Here is a 22,311-nt window from a genome sequence, read left to right as displayed (position 1 = left end):
CCGGCTGACCAATATCTGATCCAGATCAAGCGAGGTAGCCAATGGCTGCGGGCCAGCAATGGGGGCGGGTCATGGTTGCTAGGACCGAGCTAGTAGGGCGAGGCGAGAGGCACTGGAAGAGACTCGGTGGTTGCTAAGGCGGGAGGTCACAGAGCGCGGCGCAGGGATTGGGCCGTGTTCGGGGAGGTGTGTGGTGATTGGGCGGCGCCCAGGAGACGCCCGGGTGAGGCACGGGTGCGCAAGCGGGAGTTCCGGCTGGAGGCAAGTGCTCGGGGCCGGCGCCTTCACCATGGCCTCGGCAGAGCTGGACTACACCATCGAGATCCCGGATCAGCCCTGCTGGAGCCAGAGTATGGAATGAGGGTTGGGTCCAGGCGCGGGGAGGTGACCTCATGAGCCCGCGGGTTGCTATCGCAGCTGTAGCCCCGCCCCTCTTGCGGCCCCGCCCTCCCGCGGGCCGCCCCCTCATAGGGTCCCGCAGGTCCTAGACTTGGAGCTCAGGGAGCCCCGCCCATCGTAAGCCCCGCCCCAGAGTGTTCCTCCCTGGCGAGCCCCGCCTCTGGCCCGAGTCAACTGCTCGCCTGTGACCCCCTTTTCTGTCTTTCCTGTCCAGGGTTCTCGGGTCCATGCCCTTTAATCTCTTCTTCTAGCTGAAGGCTGCTGAAAGCTGGACCCCCTCCTGATTCCTTTGTTTGGGATTGGGCTTCCCACATCTAGCCTTTATTCGGCGGTTGTGGCTGAAGGTATCACTTATTATTTTCCCGAAGGAGTGGAGGGGGAGCCCTGCGGGGTCACCGGTCCTCGCAGAAGCCCGGGACTGAGAACCCTTAGCCGTCCCTCTCCACTCTTCTCGGCAGTCGTTAACAGTGCAGTCTCTGCCGTCGGGTAGAACTCGACTGAAATCCTGACTCCTCCTTTTAGGAGCTGGATGACCTTTGGTAAGCTGCCTTCTTTGAACTTCAGTTTCCTCCTCTGTAAAACGGGGATAAGGATAGTAACATTTCTTATAGGACTGTTGGGGCCATCTGGAGATTATTTGTGTAAGGGGCCTGGCATGGAGTGAGTTCAGCAATTGGCACTCGATCGGCATTCTCGCCTTACATTAAAGAAAGACATGTAGGAAGCTCCACAAAATCAGTAGGCTTGACAGCAGGCTCCTGTCCATGACAATGTGAGTAGATCCGGGCCCAGAGAGTGGAAAGTTTGGTCTCTTTTTATGGTCAGCCTGAGGCCAGCATGTCCCTCAGGCCTCCTGTCTCACTGCCTGCAGCACAGCCTCTTCAATTGCTACCACAATGATATTCCTAATGCAAAAGTCTGATCTTATTTTTGCTCTCCGTAAAACTCACCTTCTTCAGGAGAGTCTTCCCGTACCCCTCCCTGTAGTATCTCATGTTCTTTGGTTGGAGTCTAGGAGAGGGCAGCCCTTAGGCTCCCACAGAACAGTTGGCTCCAGACCAGCTGTTTCTCCGTAGAGCTGGATCTGTTGGCTTAGCGCTTTTGGGTTTATAGATGTAAAAATACTTTGGACACGTTTTGGTGTCAGCAGGCCATGAAGTCAGTTGATATTATTTCCTTTGGAGAGCCTTCGGCTGCAAAGGGCTGGAGCTGCCTTCAGCATGGCCAGGAGGGCAACCTGGTGATCCTGGTTCACATTTCAGCTCCACGTCTTACTAGTTACATGTCTTTGGCAAGTTATTGAACTTCCATGAGCCTCAGATTCTTCCGCTGTGAAGAGCCTCAGATTCTTCCGCTGTGAAATGGAAGCAGTAATAGTGTGTACCTCCTCGTGGGATTGTGAGGGTTAACGAGGGATTGTGAGGGTTAACGAGGTAGCGTTTGGATGTGTGTCCCTGGCACAGTGCATGTGCTGTTGCATTGCTTCCTCTATGGTTCCCCCTCTGCCCCCCTTTCTTTCTTTCTTTCTTTTTTTTGAGAGTCTCCCTCTGTCCCCAGACTGAAGTGCAGTGGCACGATCCTGTGGCTCCCCTTGCTGCTCCAGGGGGCTGGGTCTTAGAATTGGAAGAAATCTCAGGGGCTGTTTCATCCTGCAGCCCTCTGTTGGCATGAGTACATTCCATTCCTAGCAGGCCCTTCCCTAACGTGATGCTTCTGCCCAAACATCCTGGCCTGTTGGAGGCAACTGGGATTGTTAGAAAGCACTTCCCTTTCTTGAGCCACAATAAGCCTTCCTGTCATTTCCGCTGTCAGTTCAGTATTTGCTGTGTCCTGACCGTGGGTTAGAGAAGTGACTCACACGGAACTGAGGTTTTGGAGAGGGGGTAAGTTTATAAGCAGGTGGTTTCAAAGTGATGTGCTAACTGTGGGGCTAGAGCATTGTGGTGGGAATGACACAGAGCAAGTCATCTCTCTTCCTCCCTTCAAGAGGACAGCTTCGTGCCTTCACATCTCCTCCAAGGGAAACACCTCCAGGGGCTTCAGCTGTTTCTTCTCCTCCTGACAGGCTTTAGTTCATCTTCCTTCCCTCTCACAGTGCATGCTCCAGAGGTGAGCTAGAGGTTTCAAGCCCCTCAGAAGGAGATCACCACACTGTGGTCCCCGGAATCCATTTGCTGCCCATGTGCAGAGCTTCCCTCCAGGCCAACATTGCTTCACAGAATGACAGCCTTTTGGGGCCCCAGAGATTGTCTGTCTTTTGCAATTACTGTTTAATGGTGGAGAAGTATGTAGGACAGTCATATTTAGTTTCTGAAATTACTTTTTTTTTTAGTAAATTTTTTTTTTTTTAGAGATGGGGTTTCGCCGTGTTGGCCAGGCTGATCTCACTCCCAACCTCAGGTGATCCACCCACCTTGACCTCCCAAAGTGCTGGGATTACAGGCGTAAGCCACTGCGCCCAGCCCTGAAATTACTTTTTTTTTTTTTTTTTTTTTTGAGACGGAGTTTCGCTCTTGTTACCCAGGCTGGAGTGCAATGGTGCGATCTCGGCTCACTGCAACCTCTGCCTCCTGGGTTCTGGCAATTCTCCTGCCTCAGCCTCCTGAGTAGCTGGGATTACAGGCACGCGCCACCATGCCCAGCTAAGTTTTTTTTTATTTTTAGTAGAGACGGGGTTTCACCATGTTGACCAGGATGGTCTCGATCTCTTGACCTCATGATCCACCCGCCTCAGCCTCCCAAAGTGCTGGGATTACAGGTGTGAGCCACAGTGCCCGGCCTGAAATTACTTTTTTAAAACATTTTTTTTTTTTGAGACAGTGTCTCGCTGTGTCACCCAGGCTGGAGTGTAGTGGTGTGATCTCAGCCCATTGCAACCTTCACCTCCCGGGTTCAAGTGATTCTCCTGCCTCAGCCTCCCGAATAGCTGCTACTACAGGCGCATGCCACCCCACCTGGCTAATTTTTGTATTTGCAGTAGAGACAGGGTTTCACCATATTGGTTAGGCTGGTCTCGAACTCCTGACCTCAAGTGATCCATCTGCCTTGGCCTCCCAAAGTGCAGGGATTACAGGTGTGAGCTACTGTGCCCAGTGTTTAAAAACTTTTTTTTTTTATTATAGTTTTTAATTTCTTATATGGAGACAGTCTTACTATGTTGCCCAGACTGGTTTCAAACTCCTGGGCTCAAGCAGTCCTCCTGTCGCAGCCTCCCAAAGTGCTGGATTACAGGTATGAGCCACTGTGCCTGGCCTGAAATTACTTTTCCCCTGTATTTGAAAATTGAAACCACAGAACCCATCACTGCTGTGAGCTGACGGAGAAGCTGATGCTGGCACAGTAGGTAGCTGGAAGGCAGCTGCAGATCTGGGGTCATTCAGAGCCCTGGGCCTTGTAGGTCAGGCTTGGCAGCCCAAAATCCTCCTGCTGGGAATCCCAGCAGCCAGTACCTGTGGCTGCCTACGCCAATGGTCATCTGCCTAGGCCTTTGCTAAAGCTGGTCCTTTGACCCAGAATCTGGCCTCCCTCTCTGTTTTCCAGGCCAATGATCCCCTTGCTCTCTCAATACCCTCTCTTACTTCATTTCATTTGGGAAGGGTCTCTCCTGGGGCTCCCATAGCACTATTACTATCCTGTTGTAGTGTTTTTGATGGCTTCACTCCCTGTCACTGGGGCCTGGGAGGGATGAGGTGCCAAGTGAGCTGAATGAAATCACTTGGCAGCACTGTAGGCCCAAGTCAGAGCTGCTCTGGCATCCCAGGCCCAGGCTGTGCCACCCCTCCTCCCATCCAGAGAATGGTCAGCCAGACCCCACCCAGGTCCCCTCTGTGACTTGCTCATAGGCCAGCAGCATTCTTAAAGGTACCATGTGGCTCTTACGTTCAGTAAACATAAAAAATAATTCATTCACAGAGTTAATGGGGCTGGGGCCTGGGCCTGGGACAAACATTTTGCTCTTAGAGTGAACAGAAGGTCTTCAGGGGATCACAGAGAGGGGAAGTGAGGGGTTTTTGTTCCCCAGGCTTTATTGTGGGCCTGATGTTTTGCTCAGCACTGGCTGAGATCAAGGAAATACAGACATCATCTTAACCCTCGGGAAGTTGTCACTGGTACCTGGGAAACAGTGCTGAAGGGTCTGGACCACCATGGTGGGCCCTGTGGTGGGGGAGGCTTCCTGGAGAAGAGCAGCCCAAGCTGGACCTGAAGCTTTGGGAGGGCTGACAGACCCCCCCTGGTGAGCAGCAGAAAGTCCAGAAGTCAAGTCTACAGCCATACCACCTTGGACATGCTGATTTCAGAAGCTAAGCCGTGTCAGGCCTGCTTAGAACTTGGATGGGATAAAGTGCAGAAGTAAGAGCCCTGAGGGGGACTGCGAGGGGCTGGAGGGAATGGGCCTGGCAGGAAGCTGTGTGCAGTGCTTTCAGGGGTGGAGAACGAGATGAAAACCTGAAGAGCTGTCATGACGGACAGACGTCAAAGACCCAGGCGAAGATCATTTGGGATTTGATCCTTGTCTTGTCTGCTTGTCTTCGAGGACCCAAAAGGGCTTTTTTTTTTTTTTTTTTTCCTGTACAGAGCAGTTCATTTCTGGAATCATGATCTCTTTTCTCTCACTTCTTGATAAGAACCCTTTCTGGCCGGGCGCGGTGGCTCAAGCCTGTAATCCCAGCACTTTGGGAGGCCGAGGCGGGTGGATCACGAGGTCGAGAGATCGAGACCATCCTGGTCAACATGGTGAAACCTCGTCTCTACTAAAAATACAAAACATTAGCTGGGCATGGTGGCTCGTGCCTGTAATCCCAGCTACTCAGGAGGCTGAGGCAGGAGAATTGCCTGAACCCAGGAGGCGGAGGTTGCGGTGAGCCGAGATCGCGCCATTGCACTCCAGCCTGGGTAACCAGAGCGAAACTCCGTCTCAAAAAAAAAAAAAAAAAAAAAAAGAACCCTTTCTAAGTGTCTGCTCTATGCCAGGTGCTGTACTAGACCCTGGATTTGAGATCCAGGCCTCCTCGCAGGCCTCGTTTTCTCTGAGTGTCTGTGATACTTACACTGTTAACCATCTTCTATTCACATGCCAGGCCCACCAGGAGCTCCTTTCATTATTTTATTAATCCTCACAACCACCCCGTGAAGTAGGGAGTACCCTTAATCCTGTTTTACAGATGAAGAACAGACGCTTGTGGGGAGGTAAAGTATCTCGCCCAAAGTAATTCCAGATTTCAGCTTAAGAGCCTTACTCCAAAGCTTGTACAGGCCGAGATTTCAGTTGCCATTAGGAACGGCTGCCTGAATACGATGCCATTTCTAGGAAACAATTAAGGACATGCACAAAGAATGGGGTGTCCATTAAAGTATTTTTATAACAGCGAAAAATTGGAAACAGCATCATATCCAATAATGGGATATTTGATCACCGTAAATTATGAAACATTCTATAGCCTCTCTGAAGCCACTAAAAATAATGGTGTAGAAATATATAAACTGACAGGGAAAAATGTTCACAATATATTGCCAGACGGAAGAAAGCAGATTACAAACAGTATGATTCCAATTTTATTAGATATTCATTTTCTACTTTTTCTACAGTGAGCATGCATTACTTGTGAAGTAATAATAATTTCAATTTATTGAACTCTTTCCTTCTGCCAGGTGCCATGCTAAGCCCTCTATAGCTGTTATCTTATTTAATTCTTTGTGTCATTATCCCCATTTCACAGATAAGGAAATTGAAGCTTAGAGAACTTGATTAAGGTCTGTTACTAAGTGGCAGAGGCAGAGATTTGAACCGAGATATGATTTTGTACAGTATGTACTCTTAGATACTATGCTACTCTGCTGTTTTTTAAAAAAGTAAATAAAAAAGTAATTTGGCTGGGCACAGTGGCTCACGCCTGTAGTGCCAGCACTTTGGGAGGCTGAGGGGGCAGATCGCTTGAGCCCAAGAGTTTGAGACCAGTCTGGGCAACATGGCCAAACCCTGACTCTGCAAAAACAAAAATGAGCTGAGCATGGTAGTGCTTGCCTGTAGTCCCAGCTACTTGGGAGGCTGAGGTAGGAGGATTACCTGAGCCCGAGAGATATAGGCTGCAGTGAGCCATGACTGTGTCACTGCACTCCAGCCTGGGCAACAGAGAGAGACCTTGTCTCAAAGGAAAAAAAAAATTTGGTTTAAATATAGGAATTGTGAGACACTAGAAAGTATTTCTGGGGAGTAGAGAAAATTAAGAATCTTTTTATTCTTTGCATTTTTAAAAGAAAACATAATTTCTGTTTTCATTCTGGCTTGCAAATAAAAAAGTACCTATTGTACTACGGACCCTTAGGCCTTGTCAGCCCTTTCCTTTGTCTTCCCCTTATGTCCCTGGGATATACACAGTCTAATTCATGCTTGAGTTTTATGACTTGAACTGTTGCACAATATATGTGTTTGTAATTCTTGCATTATCTGTGTTATAAGTGTTATTTGTTGAGAAATTCTAGAGGACAGAGAGCCTGTGAGATTACATTGTTTTGTGGTGTGCTCGAGATGTGTTAGGGTTGAAAAGAATCCTTTCACATGGTGAGGGGCTTCCGGGCACTCCTGGCCTCTTTGACTTCTCAGCTGCTCTTTACTCTGCTGGACCACCTCCCCTGTTGTTAGAGATAATATTTTAACTCTCATTGCAGAAGTTATACATACCGATTTTAGAAAATCGGGGAAAAAATCATGAAAAAGAAATTGCCTCTAATCCCAAAAATAATTGCTATTAATATTGGATGTATTTTTTTCTTTTTCTTTTTCTTTCTTTCTTTTTTTTTTTTTTTTTTTTGAGACAGAGTTTCGCTCTTGTTGCCCAAGCTGGAGTGCAATGGCCCAACTCGGCTCATGGGAACCTCCACCTCCTGGATTCAGTGATTCTTCTGCCTCAGCCTTTCGAGTTGCTAGGATGACAGGCATGCACCACCATGCCTGGCTAATTTTGTATTTTTAGTAGAGACAGGGTTTCTCCATATTGGTCAGGCTGGTCTCAAACTCCCAGCCTCAGGTGATCCGCCCACCTGGGCCTCCCAAAGTGCAAAGTGCTGGGATTACAGGAGTGAGCCACCATGCCTGGCTTTGATGTATTTTTTTCTATGCATAAAAAAAAAATACGTGGCTGGGGGCAGTGGCTCACACCTGTAATCCCAGCACTTTGGGAGGCCAAGGAGGGCAGATCACCTGAGGTCAGGAGTTGGAGTCCAGCCTGGCCAACATGGTGAAATCCTGTCTCTACTAAAAATACAAAAATTAGCCGGGCATGGTGGTGGGCAACTGTAATCGCAGCTACTAGGGAGGCTGAGGCAGGAGAATCGCTTGAACCCGGGAGGCGGAGGTTGCAGTGAGCTAAGATCATGCCATTGTACTCCAGCCTGGGTGACAGAGTGAGACTCTGTCCAAAAAGAGAGAGAAAAAAAGATGTGTGTGTGGTGTGTGTGTGTGTATAGGTATTCTGTTGTGATACTGCTTTACAACTTGTGTTTTCACTTAATGTATTACTATTATTTTTGAAAATAATAGCATTATTGAGAAATCATTCACATACCATCAAATCTGCCCTTTAAAAATGTACACTTCTGGCCATCTGCAGTGGCTCATGCCTGTAATCCCAGTATTTGGGAGGCTAAGGTGGGAGGATGGCATGAGCCCAGGAGTTTAAGAGCTGCCTGGGCAACATAGTGAGACCTTGTCTCTACAAAACATAAAAACTTAGCCAGGTGTGGTGCCATGTGGCTATAGTCCCACCACTCAGGACTGGGGTGGGAGGATCGCTTGAGCCTGGGAGGTTGAGGCTGCAGTGAGCTATAATTTCACTGCTGCATTCCAGCCTGGGCAACAGAGTGAGACCTTGTCTCAAAAAAAAAAAAAAAAAAAAAGGTTAAATTCACTGGCTTTTGATATATTCACAGAATTGTCAGACTGTCACTGCTATCTAATTCCAAAACGTTTTCATCATCTGAAAAAGAAACCCTATTCCCTTTAGTAGTCATTCTCTATTCCCTCCTTTCCCCAGCCCTTGGCAAACACTAATCTTTCATTCTCTATGGATTTGCCTATTCTTGCTATTTTATATAAATGAAGTCATATAACATGTGGCCTTTTGTATCTGACTTCTTCCACTTAGAATGATGTTTTCAAGGTTCATCCATGTTGTCACATGTATTAGTACTTCATTCCTTTTTATGACTGAATAGTATTTCATTGTATGGATGTATCACATTTTGTTTATTCACAGATACTAGGAGGAGTGTTTCCACTTTTTGGTTATTATGACTGCTATGAATATTCACGGGCAAGTGTTCATGTGGACTTATATTTTTAGTTCTCTTGGAGATATCCCTGGAGTGAAATTGCTGGGTCATGTGGTAACTCTATGTTTAATTTTTTTGAGGATCTGCCATAGTTTTCCAAAGTGGCTGCACCATTATGCATTTCCACCAGCACTGTATGAGGGTCCTGGTTTCATCCACAACCAACACTTGTTTATTATCTGACTTTTTGTTTTTGAAATGGAGTCTTGCTCTGTCACCCAGGCTGGAGTGCAAAGGGGTGTGATCTCTGCTCACCACAACCTCTGCCTCCTGGGTTCAAGCAGTTCTCCTGCCTCAGCCTACCAAGTAGCTGGGATTACAGGCACGTGCCACCACGCCCAGTTATTTTTTTGTATTTTAGTAGAGACTGGCATTTCACCATGTTGGTCAGGATGGTCTTGATCTCCTGACCAACATAGTGAAACGCCAGTCTCTACTAAAATACAAAAAATTATCCTCCCATCTCCGCCTCCCAAAGTGCTGGGATTACAGGCGTGAGCCACCTTGCCTGCCCTGACTTTTTAATTATAGTTATCCTCAAGTACGAGAGATACCTAATAGTGGTTTTGATTTTGATTTTCCTAATGGCTATGATGTTGAGCATCTTTTTATGTGCTTATTGGCCATTTGTAAACCTTCGGAGAAAGACCTGCTTCATGTATTTAGATTCTTTGCCCATTTTCGAGTTGGGTTTACTTTTTGCTGTTGCGTTTTATGAGTTCTCTCTGTATTCTGGATATTACTCCCTTATCAGATAGATGATTTGCAAATATTTTCTCCATTTTGTGGGTTTTTTTTTTTCTTCACTTTTTTTGGATTGTGTCCTTTGAAGTAAAAAGTTTTTATTTTGATAAAGTCTCAATTTATCTATTTTGTTTGTCTGTTCCATGTACTTTGGGTGGAACTGCTGCCTAATCCAAAGATTTACTCCTATGTTCTCTTCTAACAGTTTTATAATTTCAGCTCTTACATTTCTGTCTATGATCTACTTAATGTATTGAATATTTCTATATGATTTAACACTTTTCTTATAAGTGGAATTGCCAAGTCAAAGATTGCGTTTTTGTTTTTGTTTTTTTTTTTTTTTGAGATGGAATTTCACTCTTATTGCCCTGGCTGGAGTGCAGTGGTGTGATCTTGGCTCACTGCAACCTCTGCCTCCTGAGTTCAAGTGATTTTCCTGCCTCAGCCTCCTGAGTAGCTGGGATCACAGGCACCTGCCACCATGCCCAGCTAATTCTTTGTATTCAGTAGAGACACGATTTCACCATGTTGGTCAGGCTGGTCCTGAACTTCTGACCTCAGGTGATCCACCCACCTCGGCCTCCCAAAGTACTGGGATTACAGGCTTGCGCTACCACGCTCGACAAAGATTGCATGTTTTTGAGACTTTTGATACATGTTCCAGAATTCTTGTGACTCTGTTTTCTTCCTGTCATTTCTACCCCTCCCCATCTGTCTCTCCACTGCTCTAGTTCAGGCCTTCACCATCTCTTGCCTTGAATTTTATAGTAGCCTCCTACCTGTTCCTAATGAACCCTGTCAGTGCAGTGTGTGTCAAGAGTAGTGGTGTGGTGGCGGGTGCCGTGACAGTACAGAGGAGGGGCACCTCACTCAGTCCGAGGTTTGGGGTGGGGGTGGTGAGAAGGGGTTGGCTTGGGGAGGGCATCAAGGAACGCTTCCTGGAAGTAAGTAGTGAGCTGACTCTGTAAGTGGAGTGGGCATTAGCAAAGCAGGAACACGGAGCATCAGCATCACGGGCTGGAGAACAGCACATGCAGGTCCCGCCGGTGGAGGCAGTAGAGCTTGGTGGTCCAGAGAGTGGGTACGTTTTTGGGGGAAAGGGACTTTCCCTCTCTGTGTTTTAATTTTCTTATTTGTAAAATGGAGATAGTAATAGTAGCTAACTTCTAGGATGGTTGCAAGACCAAATGAGGGAGCATATATTGAAGTCCTGGCTGGGAGAAGCAGGTCGATGAGGTCATTATTGGGTCTCTTGATGTACAGGAGGCAGCCATGTATACAGGTTTGGAGCTGATGTGATGGAGATGGTTTTGCTATCTAGGGGGCTGGCTAGGGTAGTGGATACAAGCTGGTCTTTGGAGTCGGACCACCTGGATTTGGATTTCAGCTTCACTGCTTATTAGTTATGTAACCTTGAGCAAGTTGTTTACAATGTGTCTTAGGTTTTCATCTGTAAAATGAGAATTCTTAGCTGGGTGCAGTGGCTCATGCCTGTAATTGTAGCACCTTGGGAGCCTGAGGCAGGTGGATCACGAGGTCAGGAGTTTGAGACCAGCCTGGTCAAGATGGTGAAACCCCATCTCTACTAAATACAAAAATTATCTGGGCGTCGTGGCGCATACCTGTAGTCCCAGCTGCTCAGGAGGCTGAGGCAGAGAATTTCTTGAACTCAGGAGGTGATGGTTGCAGTGAGCTGAGATCTCACCCCTGTACTCCAGCCTGGACAACAGAATGAGATTTTGTCTCAAAAAAGAGAGAGAGAGAGAGAGAGAGAGAGAGAGAGAATTCTTGCTCATAAGAGTATTGTAATTTTTTTTTTTTTTATTAAATATAGGGTCTCACTTGTCACCCAGGCTGGAGTACAGTGGCATGATCTTGGCTCACTGCAGCCTTGATCTCCTGGGCTTATCCTCCTGTCTCAGCATCCTGAGGAGCTGGAACTACAGGTGTGTGCCACCTCGCTCAGCTAATTTTTATAGAGATGAGGTTTTGACATGTTGCCTAGCCTGGTCTTGAATTCTCAGGCTCAAGTGAGATCTGCCTGCCTTGGCCTCCCAAAGTGCTGGGATTACAGGTGTGTTGTGTATAATAAATGAGTTGGTATGTGAAATGCTTAGAATAGGGCCTGGCACGTCATGCTATGTGTGTTAGCACTTTTTGCTGAGAGAAGTTTGTAATGGTTTAGGAACAAGGCGTATTGATTGCTTGTACAGGGTTCTGGTGAGTCTTTGAATAGAGTGGGAGCTCAAGCCAGGGACCAAAGTTTTCAATGCCTCAAGGTCACCTGCCAGAGGCCCAGAGATGTCAGCAGCAGGAGGGGCAGAGGGTGATATGGCCAGTGGAGTAAGTAAGAAAGGGGCAGGAGTTTGTACAAGAGGGTGGAAGAATCATGATCCTAATGTGGCAACAAATAACAATAGCCATAGCAATTACTTTTGGCTGGGCGTGGCGGCTCACACCTGTAATCCTAGCATTTTGGGAGGCTGAGGTGGGCAGATTGCCTGAGCTCAGGAGTTCTAGACCAGCCTGGTCAATATGTGAAACCCTGTCTCTACTGAAAATACAAATATTAGCCGGGCATGGTGGTGGGTACCTATAATGCCAGCTACTCGGGAGGCTGAGGCAGGGGAATCCCTTGAATCAGGGGGCGGAGAGGGTGGCAGAGGTTGCAGTGAGCCAAGATCCGCCACTTTACTCCAGCCTAGGGGAAAGAGCGAAACTCCCTCTGAAAAAAAAGAAAAAAATTTTTTTTTAATGAATCGGTTATGGTGGCGTGCACCTATGGTCCCAGCTACTCAGGAGGCAGAGTGGGAGGATTGCTTGAGCCCAAGGAGGTTGAAGCTGCAGTGAGCTGTGATTGTGCCACTGCACTCCAGCTTGGGCAACAGAGCGAGACCCTGTATCCAAAAATAAATAGATCAATAAAGAATATTACAGAAAGCTTGGGCTATGGGAGTAGGTAGTCTGTCCAGGGTGCTAATATTCTGAGGGTTTATTCACCTTCATGGAGAGTGAAGAGTCATTCCTGCCCGAGTTGGTAAAGCCAAGGTTGCCAGCAAAACGGAGTTACAAATCCCAGCCTCAGGAGGAGGGGCAGTTTGGAGGCCTAGCAGCAGCTGTTTGAACCTCTGGCAATGGGGAATGCACCATCTCTGCTGGTGGGGGCTAGCCTTGGCATCTCATGTCCACCAGGGAATATGACCTCTGTTGGTTGCTTTTTCTGCATTTGCAATAAATCCCAAAGCCTTTGGCTGGTGTCTCGGGGGTGGCACATGGGGAAACCCTGTAGGCAGGGGAAGGGGAGCCCATTCTCAGACAGCTGCAGAGGTAAGGGAGCCTCCCAGAATAGGATCTTGGAATCGATTTGCTGGGCCTTGGAGATGCAAAAGCAGCTTCAAATGCTAGCTGTGGATTACTCTCCATGAGGCTGCGGTAGCCCTAGCCTCATGGGCAGAGTCATACCCAGCAAGGTTGAGCCGGGTCCCCACTGAGAAAGGCTAGTGCAGGTAAAGCCATCTGGAAGGAGATGGGGACACTAGGCTGAGAAAAGTGGTGAGAATATTTGGAGCTGCTTGAGATAGACCTGTGGGACTGTGTCTCTCACCAGAGGCTGAACCAGCACCATGGAGGCCGGGAGGGTTGGCAGGTGTCAGCAGGGGCCCGAGGCTTTGGCAGCTTCTGCTCCAGGCTGAGTTGCAACCAGGCCTGGGACCTCCACGGGTGCGGGCAGTTAATCTCTGAAGGCCAGAGTCACCACTACTAGAGAGCAGGAACATTGAACTTTTCAATCACATTAATTTCCACAGGAAATTGTTGTCTCCCTTTTGTCCAAAGGTTAGTGATTTATATTTACCATCCTCTTAGCTAGCCTGGAAATTTACTGTTGCCAGGTCACTACCGGCATCCATAAATTTCAGGGTGGCAGCTGAGCATAGCCAAGTGGCTTGGTCCTTGGAAGGGTACACGCCGGCCCTTTTGGGAGGGCAGATTAACTGGCTACAGATGGTCCTTGTACAGAAGTCCCCCTGAGGGGGTGGGTATTCAGTTTGCAGGAGAAATGAGATGAGGTCTGTTTGACAAGGTTGCAGGGAGGCTTCTTCAAAGGCAGCCCTGGTGGTGGCAGCGGCTGGCTTGTGCCTCTTCGCATATCACCAGCCGTGGATGGGGTGGCAGCACACACAGTGCTGGAGTAGTTTAGGGTGGAGTAGTTTAGGGGCCAGATTCCCAGCTCTATACTCTGCTTAGACAAGTACCTTAACCTCACTCTGCCTCAATTTCTTCATCTGTATTAGAGGACCTGCCTTAGAGTATTGTTAAACCTCAATAAATACAGCCTGTTATTATTCTCTTGCAGACAGGGTAGATGGCTCGGTATAGGCCAGAGTCAGTCAGTCTCATGTTCCTGTCTGCACTGTCCTATCCATTTATCCTTTTATTTTTTATTATTTTATTTTATTTTATTTTTTTTGAGACGGAGTTTTGCCCTTGTTACCCAGGCTGGAGTGCAATGGCGCGATCTCGGCTCACCGCAACCTCCGCCTCCTGGGCTCAGGCAATTCTCCTGCCTCAGCCTCCTGAGTAGCTGGGATTACAGGCACGTGCCACCATGCCCAGCTAATGTTTTGCATTTTTAGTAGAGACGGGGTTTCACCATGTTGACCAGGATGGTCTCGATCTCTCGACCTCGTGATCCACCCGCCTCGGCCTCCCAAAGTGCTGGGATTACAGGCTTGAGCCACCGCGCCCGGCCCATTTATCCTTTTAAGACCCTCTTCTTCCTGGGAGGCTGAAGCGCGCAGATCAGTTGAGGTCAGGAGTTCAAGACCAGCCTGGCCAACATGGTGAAACCCCCCCCTACTCTTAAAAAAAAATTAGCTGTGCAGGGTGGTGGGTGCCTATAATCCCAGCTACTCAGGAAGCTGAGGCAGGAGAATTGCCTGAACCGAGTTGGAGGTTGCCTTGAGCCAGGATTGTGCCACTGCTCTCCAGCCTGGGTGACAGAGCGAGACTCTATCTCAAAAAAGACCCTCTTCTTCTATCTGCTCATAGAATTAGAATAGGGGCTGGCAAACTCTTCCTGTAAAGGGCCAGATTGGTTTGTTTGTTTGTTTGTTTGTTTGTTTGAGATGTAGTCTCACACTGTGGCCCAGGCTGGAATGCAGTGGTGTGATCTCGGCTCACTGCAACCTCCGCCTCCCGGGTTCAAGCGATTCTCCTGCCTCAGCCTCCCGAGTAGCTGGTATTACAGGCACCCACCACCATGCCCAACTAATTTTTGTATTTTTAGTAGAGACGGGGTTTCACTATTTTGGCCAGGCTGGTCTCGAACTCCTGACCTTGTGATCAGCCGCCTCATCGTTCTAAAGTGCTGGGATTACAGGCATGAGCCACCATGCCTGGCCAGACCAGTCAGTATTTTAAGCTTTGTAAGTCACCTGGTCTTGTAACTACTCCAATCTGCTGTTTTTAGTGTGAAGGAGTCATAGACCCTAAGTAAATAATGAGTGTGACACGTTCCAATAAAACTTTGTTTGTGGACACTGAAATTTAAATTCCATATGATTTTCACGTGTCACAAAATATTCTTTTGATTTTTTTTTAACCATTTAAAAATGTGAAAATTATTTTAGCTCATAGGCCATACAAAAATAGGCAGTGTGCCCAGTTTGGCCCTGGGGTTGTAGTTTGTAGAGCTCTGCATCAGAAGGTGAAAGGGCATGGAGAAGGTATTCACTTTCCTCACTTGGGCTATCTTTGAGTCTCTAAAGAAAGGTGCCCTTGTGTTGGTTTGTCCGGTGACCCCACGGTCTCTGCTGAGAGGCCTGCAGAAAGGCAGCTGGAGCAGCAGGGGGTGGGAGCTGGAGCACATGCCCTGGCAGGACGCCCGGGCCTGGCATCCATTGGTTCCCTGCCTGCAGCAGCCAGAGTGCTGCTGGCTCTGGCTTGGGCAGTCCCCCCTACCCCTACCCCAGCTCTGGTGTTGACAGTCCACATCTGTGTTTCAGAGAACAGCCCCAGCCCAGGTGGGAAGGAGGCAGAAACTCAGCAGCCTGTGGTGATTCTCTTGGGCTGGGGTGGCTGCAAGGACAAGAACCTTGCCAAGTACAGCGCCATCTACCACAAAAGGGTGAGTACTCTGGTGCCCTCTCCCCGGGCTGCAGTGAGGGCTGACCACCTTTGAGGCAGGCCTGGGAATGGCTTTAAGAACAGTCTGTGGAGTTTGAAACCAGCCTGGCCAACATGGTGAAACCCTGTCTCTACTAAAAATACAAAAATTAGGCCGGGCGCGGTGGCTCAAGCCTGTAATCCCAGCACTTTGGGAGGCCGAGGCGGGTGGATCACAAGGTCGAGAGATCGAGACCAACCTGGTCAACATGGTGAAACCCCATCTCTACTAAAAATATAAAAAATTAGCAGGCTGAGGCAGGAGAATTGCCTGAACCCAGGAGGCGGAGGTTGCGGTGAGCCGAGATCATGCCATTGCACTCCAGCCTGGGTAACCAGAGCGAAACTCCGTCTCAAAAAAAAAAAAAAAAAAAAAAAAACAAAAATTAGCTGGGCATGATGGCACATACCTGTAATCTCAGCCACTTGGGAGGCTGAGGCAGGAGAATCACTTGAGCCAGGGAGATGGAGGTTGCAGTGAGCCAAAATTGGACCATTGCACTCCAGCCTGGGCAACAGAGAGAGACTATGTCTCAAAAAAAGAAAAAAAGAGCCTGTGAGGAAGGCATGGGGTCATAGGGACTTGGTGGGATTATCCCCATTTTGCTGCCAGTTTTGTGGCCTGGTCTAGGCCCTTTAGTCTCCTGATGGCTTCCCCTTCCTCCCTTCTGCATCCCACAGTGGGTGGCCCAGTCTTGATGTGGCCCCTAGTTGTGGAGTTGGCCCAGGCTCCAGTCCCTGTTAACCGGCCGGTGCCTCTGTGGGCAGCAGGAGCCGGGACCGGGTGTCTGGGCATAGCTTGTACTCCTGGGACCTCCTTTCTCACCAGGTGAGTTTCTGTGTTACCACTGCCCATGGCACCTTTCACATTCCCAGACTAGCAGGGCCTCTCGGAAAAGATCTGTGCTGCTTTTCGTCCAAACAAGAGTTGGATGCGGAGGCTGTGGTAACTGGTAACTGCTAAGGAGAGGGTCTTAGCAGGACCTGGTTATATTTTGGAAGCTTCTCTCACCTCTTGGGCCTCCAACTCCACCCTCTCCTCCTCAGCCCAGATCTCTCCCCGAGGCAGCCTCCTGCAGGGGTCCTGGTGCAGAAAGCTGCAGCTGCCAGCTGGAAGCCCTGGACTGAGGAGCAGGGGGCACGTGGAAGAAAGGCCAGCTGAGCTCCCTTCCCTTCGGCGTCCCTCCACTCACCCAGGTCTACTTCCTGCCTGCCTGAGGTGTGGGTGGCCCTGGAATGGGAGAGGGATTAGGGAGAAAATGTAGTTCTGAGCTTGAAGCCTCTCCCGTTTCCGAGGCTGGGGCTCTGGTGTCGCCTTTTATAGACAGCCTCACTCTGCGGCCAGTTAACTCACTGGACTCGGCTTGTCTGACTTCTTCATTAGCCTGAGATCCCTGAGGCCAGGCAGGGGACCAGGAATAGTCAAGTGTGGCTGGGACAAAGAATGAAGGTACAGGCACCTGGTGAGAGGTGGGGCTTGGAGGGGGTCAGCCCTCAGGAGATTTAAGCAGGGATATGATGTTATTTTGTGAGTCAGAAAGTCCCTCTTGGCCGGACATGGCGGCTCACGCCTGTAATCCCAGCACTTTGGAAGGCTGAGGCGGGTGGATCACTTGAGGTCAGGAGTTCGACACCAGCCTGGCCAACATGGTGAAACGCCATCTCTACCAAAAATACAAAAATTAGCCGGGCGTGGTGGCGCACACCTGTAGTCCCAGCTACCAGGGAGGCTGAGGTGGTAGGATCGCTTGAACCTGGGAGGTGGAGGTTGGTTGCATTGAGCCGAGATCGCACCACTGCACTCCAGCCCAGGCAACAAAGTGAGACCCTGTCTCAAAACAAACAAACAAAAGTCCCTTGCTGTAGAGTGGGGGAGGGATTGGAGGGCTGGGGCTGGAAGCCAGAAGTGAGTTCAGAGGGGCTTGCCATGATCCAGGGACAAAGGGTAGTCGGGACCTTGGAGCTGAGGGTGGTAGTAGAGGGAAGATGATGGATGGAGGAGCTTGTCAGGAGGTAGAATGGTGGTTTAATGAGAGATTGGGCATGGGCACAGGGATAGGGAGGTTCATCTCATTAGTTTCCAGTCCAGATTCAGATTCCATAATTGTCCCCAAAGCATTCTTTACAGCAGATGTGCCCAAACCAGGATCCAATCTCAGATCACACATTGCATCTATTTCGTTCCTTAAGGCTATAATTGCACCACTGTACTCCAAAGGCTCTTTTAAATCTAGAACTGTTCTCCTCCCCACCCGCTTTTAGATTCAGGCTCTTGCCCTGTCACCCAGGCTGGAGTACAGTGGTGCAATCATAGCTCACTGCAGCCTCAACTCAGGCTCAAGCAATCTTCCTGCCTCCAGCCTCCCGAGTATCTGGGACTGCAGGCATGTCCCACCATGCCAAGCTAATTTTTTTCTTTTTGAGATGTAGTTTTGCTTTGTCGCCCAGGCTGGAGTGCAGTGGCATGAGCTTGGCTTACTCCAACCTCCAGCTCCTGGGTTTAAGCAGTTCTCATGCCTCAGCCTTCCAAGCAACTGGAATTACAGGCATGTTCCACCATGTCCAGCTAATTTTGTATTTTTAGTAGAGATGGGATTTCTCTATATTGGTCAGGCTGGTCTTGAACTCCTGACCTTGTGATCTGCCCACCTTGGCCTCCCAAAGTGTTGGGATTACAGGCATGAGCCACTGTGCCCCACCATTTCTTTTTTCTTTTTTTGAGGCAGAGTTTCTCTTTTGTTGCCCAGGCTGAAGTGCAGTGGCGCGATCTTGGCTCACCACAACCTCCTGGGTTCAAGCGATTCCCCTGCCTCAGTCTCCCGAGTAGCTGGAATTACAGGCATGTGCCACCATGCCCTGCTAATTTTGTATTTTTAGTAGAGATGGGATTTCTCCATGTTGGTCAGGTTGATCTTGAACTCCCAACCTCAGGCGATCTGCCTGCCTCAGCCTCCCAAAGTGCTGGGATTACAGGCATGAACCACAGCACCCGGTCTTTTTTTTTTTTTTTCTTTCTTTTTTAGAGATGGGGGTCTCACTGTGTTGTCCGGGCTGTAGAACAGCCCCCTTTTTCATGTTAACTGACTTATTGAAGAGACTGGGCTGCAAGGTAATATTTCTAGGAGTGTGCGATTCCAGATGCTCCCAGGGAGAAACATACAATGGGGAGCGAAAGGCCTCTGTTGGATTTGAGCATTTGGGAGAATGTGGGTGGTCTTAAGCAGCCCCCTCTTCAGAGTCTTGGGAGGGACACTTAGGCAGTCCAGGACTAGGAAGTCAGGGGGCTGATGGCAAGGTACCTCTGCTGACCATCCCTGTTTGGCCATGGCTCATTAAACTACTGTGCCCAAACGATTTTCTCCTAGTTACTCCCACGTCACTAATTACTGCTGCTATTGGTTGAGAGTTTACTTTGTGCCAGGTGTTGCTTTAGTCACTTGAGACACATTTTTTCCCATCTAATTTTACCCATAACCTTATGAGGTGGGTGCTATCCCAATTTCACCATAACCTTAAAGATGGGGATCCAGACTCAGAGAGAAGTAAACTGTTCCTTGTTCTTACTGTTGATACGTAGTGGTGTCAGTTGAACTCGGACCTGTCTGACCCCAGCACTCTCTCAAGTCACATTGTCCCAACAAAGGGCCCTTTGCCTCTGGAACAGGAGAATGAGAGGGGATTAGGAGCCAGGCACGGTGACTCTTCTGACTGACCTAGAAGGGGATCTGTGTGGAGATTGTGGCACTCTTGGCCCAGCCATGAGGAGCACAGAAGCCTAAGGGAGTTTGGGCCCAGACTATAGAATTCAAGGAACAAGTGTTTACTGTTATTTGGAAATTCAGGGCAAGTATGAGGAGTGGTCCCAGGCCTGGGAACCAGAGACATTTGGGTGTCAGGTCCCTGAATCCAGAGAGAATGGACTTTATTTTTAGGGGCCTGGCAGGGAGGAAAGGTCACAGTGACCAGTGATGGAAGTGATGTGTGCCTGGCTCAGAAGTGGCCTCTGGTGGTCAGGGCTGGGGCCTGCAGGCCAGGTCTCCGGTACTGGTCTCATGGGGGTATACTTGTGTCTGGGAGGTAGGGACAGTGCAGAGCTGAGATGCTGGGGCAGGGGATAGCCAAGCAGTGAGGCCCTGCCCCAAATGTGCAAGGTCTTAGGGTGGAAAGGCAGGCACAGAAAGGAGGGAACCAGAGTAAAGAGACTTAGGTCAGCCCAGATGTCTCCAGAGCATGCTCAGGCTCTGGGCCTCAAATACCACCCCAGGCCAAGAGGGCTTGGCTAGCATGAAGCAATTAGTTAAAAAATGGGCCTTGAGTCTACTTTCCCCACCCAGAAGGCACCGGTGTCTGCGGGCGGCGAGCTGGTGGGCTCAGGCTGAAGCAGGACCTACAGCATTGCTGACTCTGTGGGGTCCATGGCCTGTGTCCTCCAGGCCGGGGTTGCTGGGCCCCTCTGACCTTAGCTTGAACCCACTACCCTGACCTCATCTGTGAGGACTGACTGGGCCTCTCTCCCCAGGGCTGCATCGTAATCCGATACATAGCCCCGTGGCACATGGTCTTCTTCTCCGAGTCGCTGGGCATCCCTTCACTTCGTGTTTTGGCCCAGAAGCTGCTCGAGCTGCTCTTTGATTATGAGATTGAGAAGGAGCCCCTGCTCTTCCATGTCTTCAGCAACGCTGGCGTCATGCTATACCGCTATGTGCTGGAGCTCCTGCAGACCCATCGCTTCTGCCACCTGCGTGTGGTGGGCACCATCTTTGACAGCGCTCCTGGTGACAGCAACCTGCTAGGGGCTCTGCGGGCCCTGGCAGCCATCCTGGAGCACTGGCCCGCCATGCTGCGCCTGTTGCTGCTGGTGGCCTTTGCCCTGGTGGTTGTCTTGTTCCACTTCCTGCTTGCTCCCATCGCAGCCCTCTTCCACACCCACTTCTATGACAGGCTGCAGGACGCGGGCTCTTGCTGGCCCGAGCTCTACCTCTACTCGAGGGCTGATGAAGTAGTCCAGTCCAGAGACGTAGAACGCATGGTGGAGGCACGCCTGGCACGCCGGGTCCTCGTGCGCTCTGTGGACTTTGTGTCATCTGCACATGTCAGCCACCTCCGTGACTACCCTACTTACTACACGAGCCTCTGTGTCGACTTCATGCGCAACTGTGTCCACTGCTGAGGTCATTGCTCGACCTCACCTCTGCTCCAGAAATAAATGCCTGATACCTCCCCACCACCTGCATCTGTGGGGCCCTCTTCTGGTTCAACTCTCTGTGGCCCTTTGGGACTCCGTGGTCCCCTAAGTAGAAAATTCCTATAGGCCCGTCTCCTGGGGACCTCTGTCTGCTGGTGGTCTGCTTACCACAGAATACTAAGGTGCAGGAGTGCTGGGGCATGTGTCTGGGGGAGTCTTGCAGTGAGTTGTGTTTGGACAAGTGCCACAGTCAGGCTGCTGATTCCTGTGGCATGCAGGCTGTAAAGGGCGACAAAGGGCGGCGGGAGACCTACTCTCTTTTTCTTCATTTTTTATTTTTTTGAGACAGGGTCTCACTCTGTCATCCTGGCTGGGGTGCAGTGGTGCAGTCAGGGCTCACTGCAGCCTCAACCTCCTAGGCTCAAGTGATCCTCTCACTTCAGCCTCCCAAAGTGCTAGGACTACAGGCATGAGTCACCATGCCTGGCCAAGATCTCTTCTCTTAACAAAATTTCAAGTGTGTGTAATACTTAAAAAGTTTAAGGGATGATATACGCAGCAGACTTCTAGAACTGAATAATCTTGTATCTTGCATAATTCAGAACTTCATTATCTTGTATAACTGAAACTTTGTACCTGTTGCCAGAATTGAGTTTTGATTCCTTGAAAGGAAGGTGAGCTTTGTGGGGAAATGCCAGCGGGAAGGTATCTTGGTTAGGGTTAGGGTCAGGCTGGGGATAGGGGCTGTGACCTTTGCTCCAGCAGGGCAGAGCCCTACAGTGCAAAGTACCATCCACATGGGTCCCACTTGGCAGTTCACTCAGAGAGGCTCCTCTGTCCTCACTGCCTGGGATTCTGAGGTAGAGCCAGATAAGGAGCTAAGGATGCAGAGGTTAGGGGCCTGGCCGGCTCCACCACACTTTGCTTGGAAGCCGCCAGATCTGGGAAAGTTGTAAGCTGAAAGTTGCCAGACAGAGTGGGGAGCAGGAAGGCAGCAGCATTCCAACAGGAGGTGGGACGAGCTAACTCCCAAGCCCTAAAGACCAGAACCTAACTCCCAAGCCCTAGAGACCAGGGTAAGGGGATTTGGGGCTGAAATAGCAAACTCCTCATCTCCTTGAAGGGAAACCCATTTAGAAACTCTCTAGGCAGGAGAGATGAATTCAGCCTTATAGTTCAGTATCATTTATCATTCCAGAAGTCACTGCTGTACAATGTTGGCACATAGTAGGTATTCAATAAATATTTGTTGATAGAGCTTACCGTGGTAATCGAGGTGCTTAGGTGGCAGTGAAGGAGGTGGTTAGAAAAGCTCTGGATGGGAGCTGAACCCTGATATTCTCGGGGATGATGGATTCTCTGTCGCCAGAGCCACGTTCTGTCTGCAGCCCATCAGTCCTTGGTGAGTCCCCACTATGGTGGCAGGGATTCCCATGCTGTGTGGCTGCATTCCTAGCCATGGCCAACAGGTGGCAGTGCAGCCTATGCCA

At 49.5% G+C, this 22,311-nt stretch overlaps 1 protein-coding gene across 1 annotated transcript; it reads left to right on the top strand.

Annotated features, from left to right (window-relative positions):
- Window positions 1-133: 133 nt before the first annotated feature.
- TMEM53 (transmembrane protein 53) lies at window positions 134-22,083 on the top strand. The gene is made up of 3 exons (XM_003936924.3): window positions 134-350; window positions 15,477-15,598; window positions 20,156-22,083. The coding sequence occupies exons 1-3, from the start codon at window positions 290-292 to the stop codon at window positions 20,804-20,806; spliced, it is 834 nt and encodes a 277-aa protein (XP_003936973.1). The 5' UTR covers window positions 134-289; the 3' UTR covers window positions 20,807-22,083.
- Window positions 22,084-22,311: the final 228 nt, after the last annotated feature.

This window comes from Saimiri boliviensis, chromosome 11 (assembly GCF_048565385.1).
Source record: "Saimiri boliviensis isolate mSaiBol1 chromosome 11, mSaiBol1.pri, whole genome shotgun sequence".
NCBI lineage: Eukaryota > Metazoa > Chordata > Mammalia > Primates > Cebidae > Saimiri > Saimiri boliviensis.
The sequence above is the reverse complement of the archived record's forward strand: the minus strand, read 5'-3'. Positions and strand labels throughout refer to the sequence as shown.

Excerpts from the sequence above, each read along its gene's own strand:
- TMEM53 (XM_003936924.3), top strand. The coding sequence starts at position 290 with ATGGCCTCGGCAGAGCTGGACTACACCATCGAGATCCCGGATCAGCCC. Across the intron at positions 351-15,476 it reads TCAGCCCTGCTGGAGCCAGA|AGAACAGCCCCAGCCCAGGT; the intron begins GTATGGAATGAG and ends TCTGTGTTTCAG. Across the intron at positions 15,599-20,155 it reads GCGCCATCTACCACAAAAGG|GGCTGCATCGTAATCCGATA; the intron begins GTGAGTACTCTG and ends CTCTCTCCCCAG.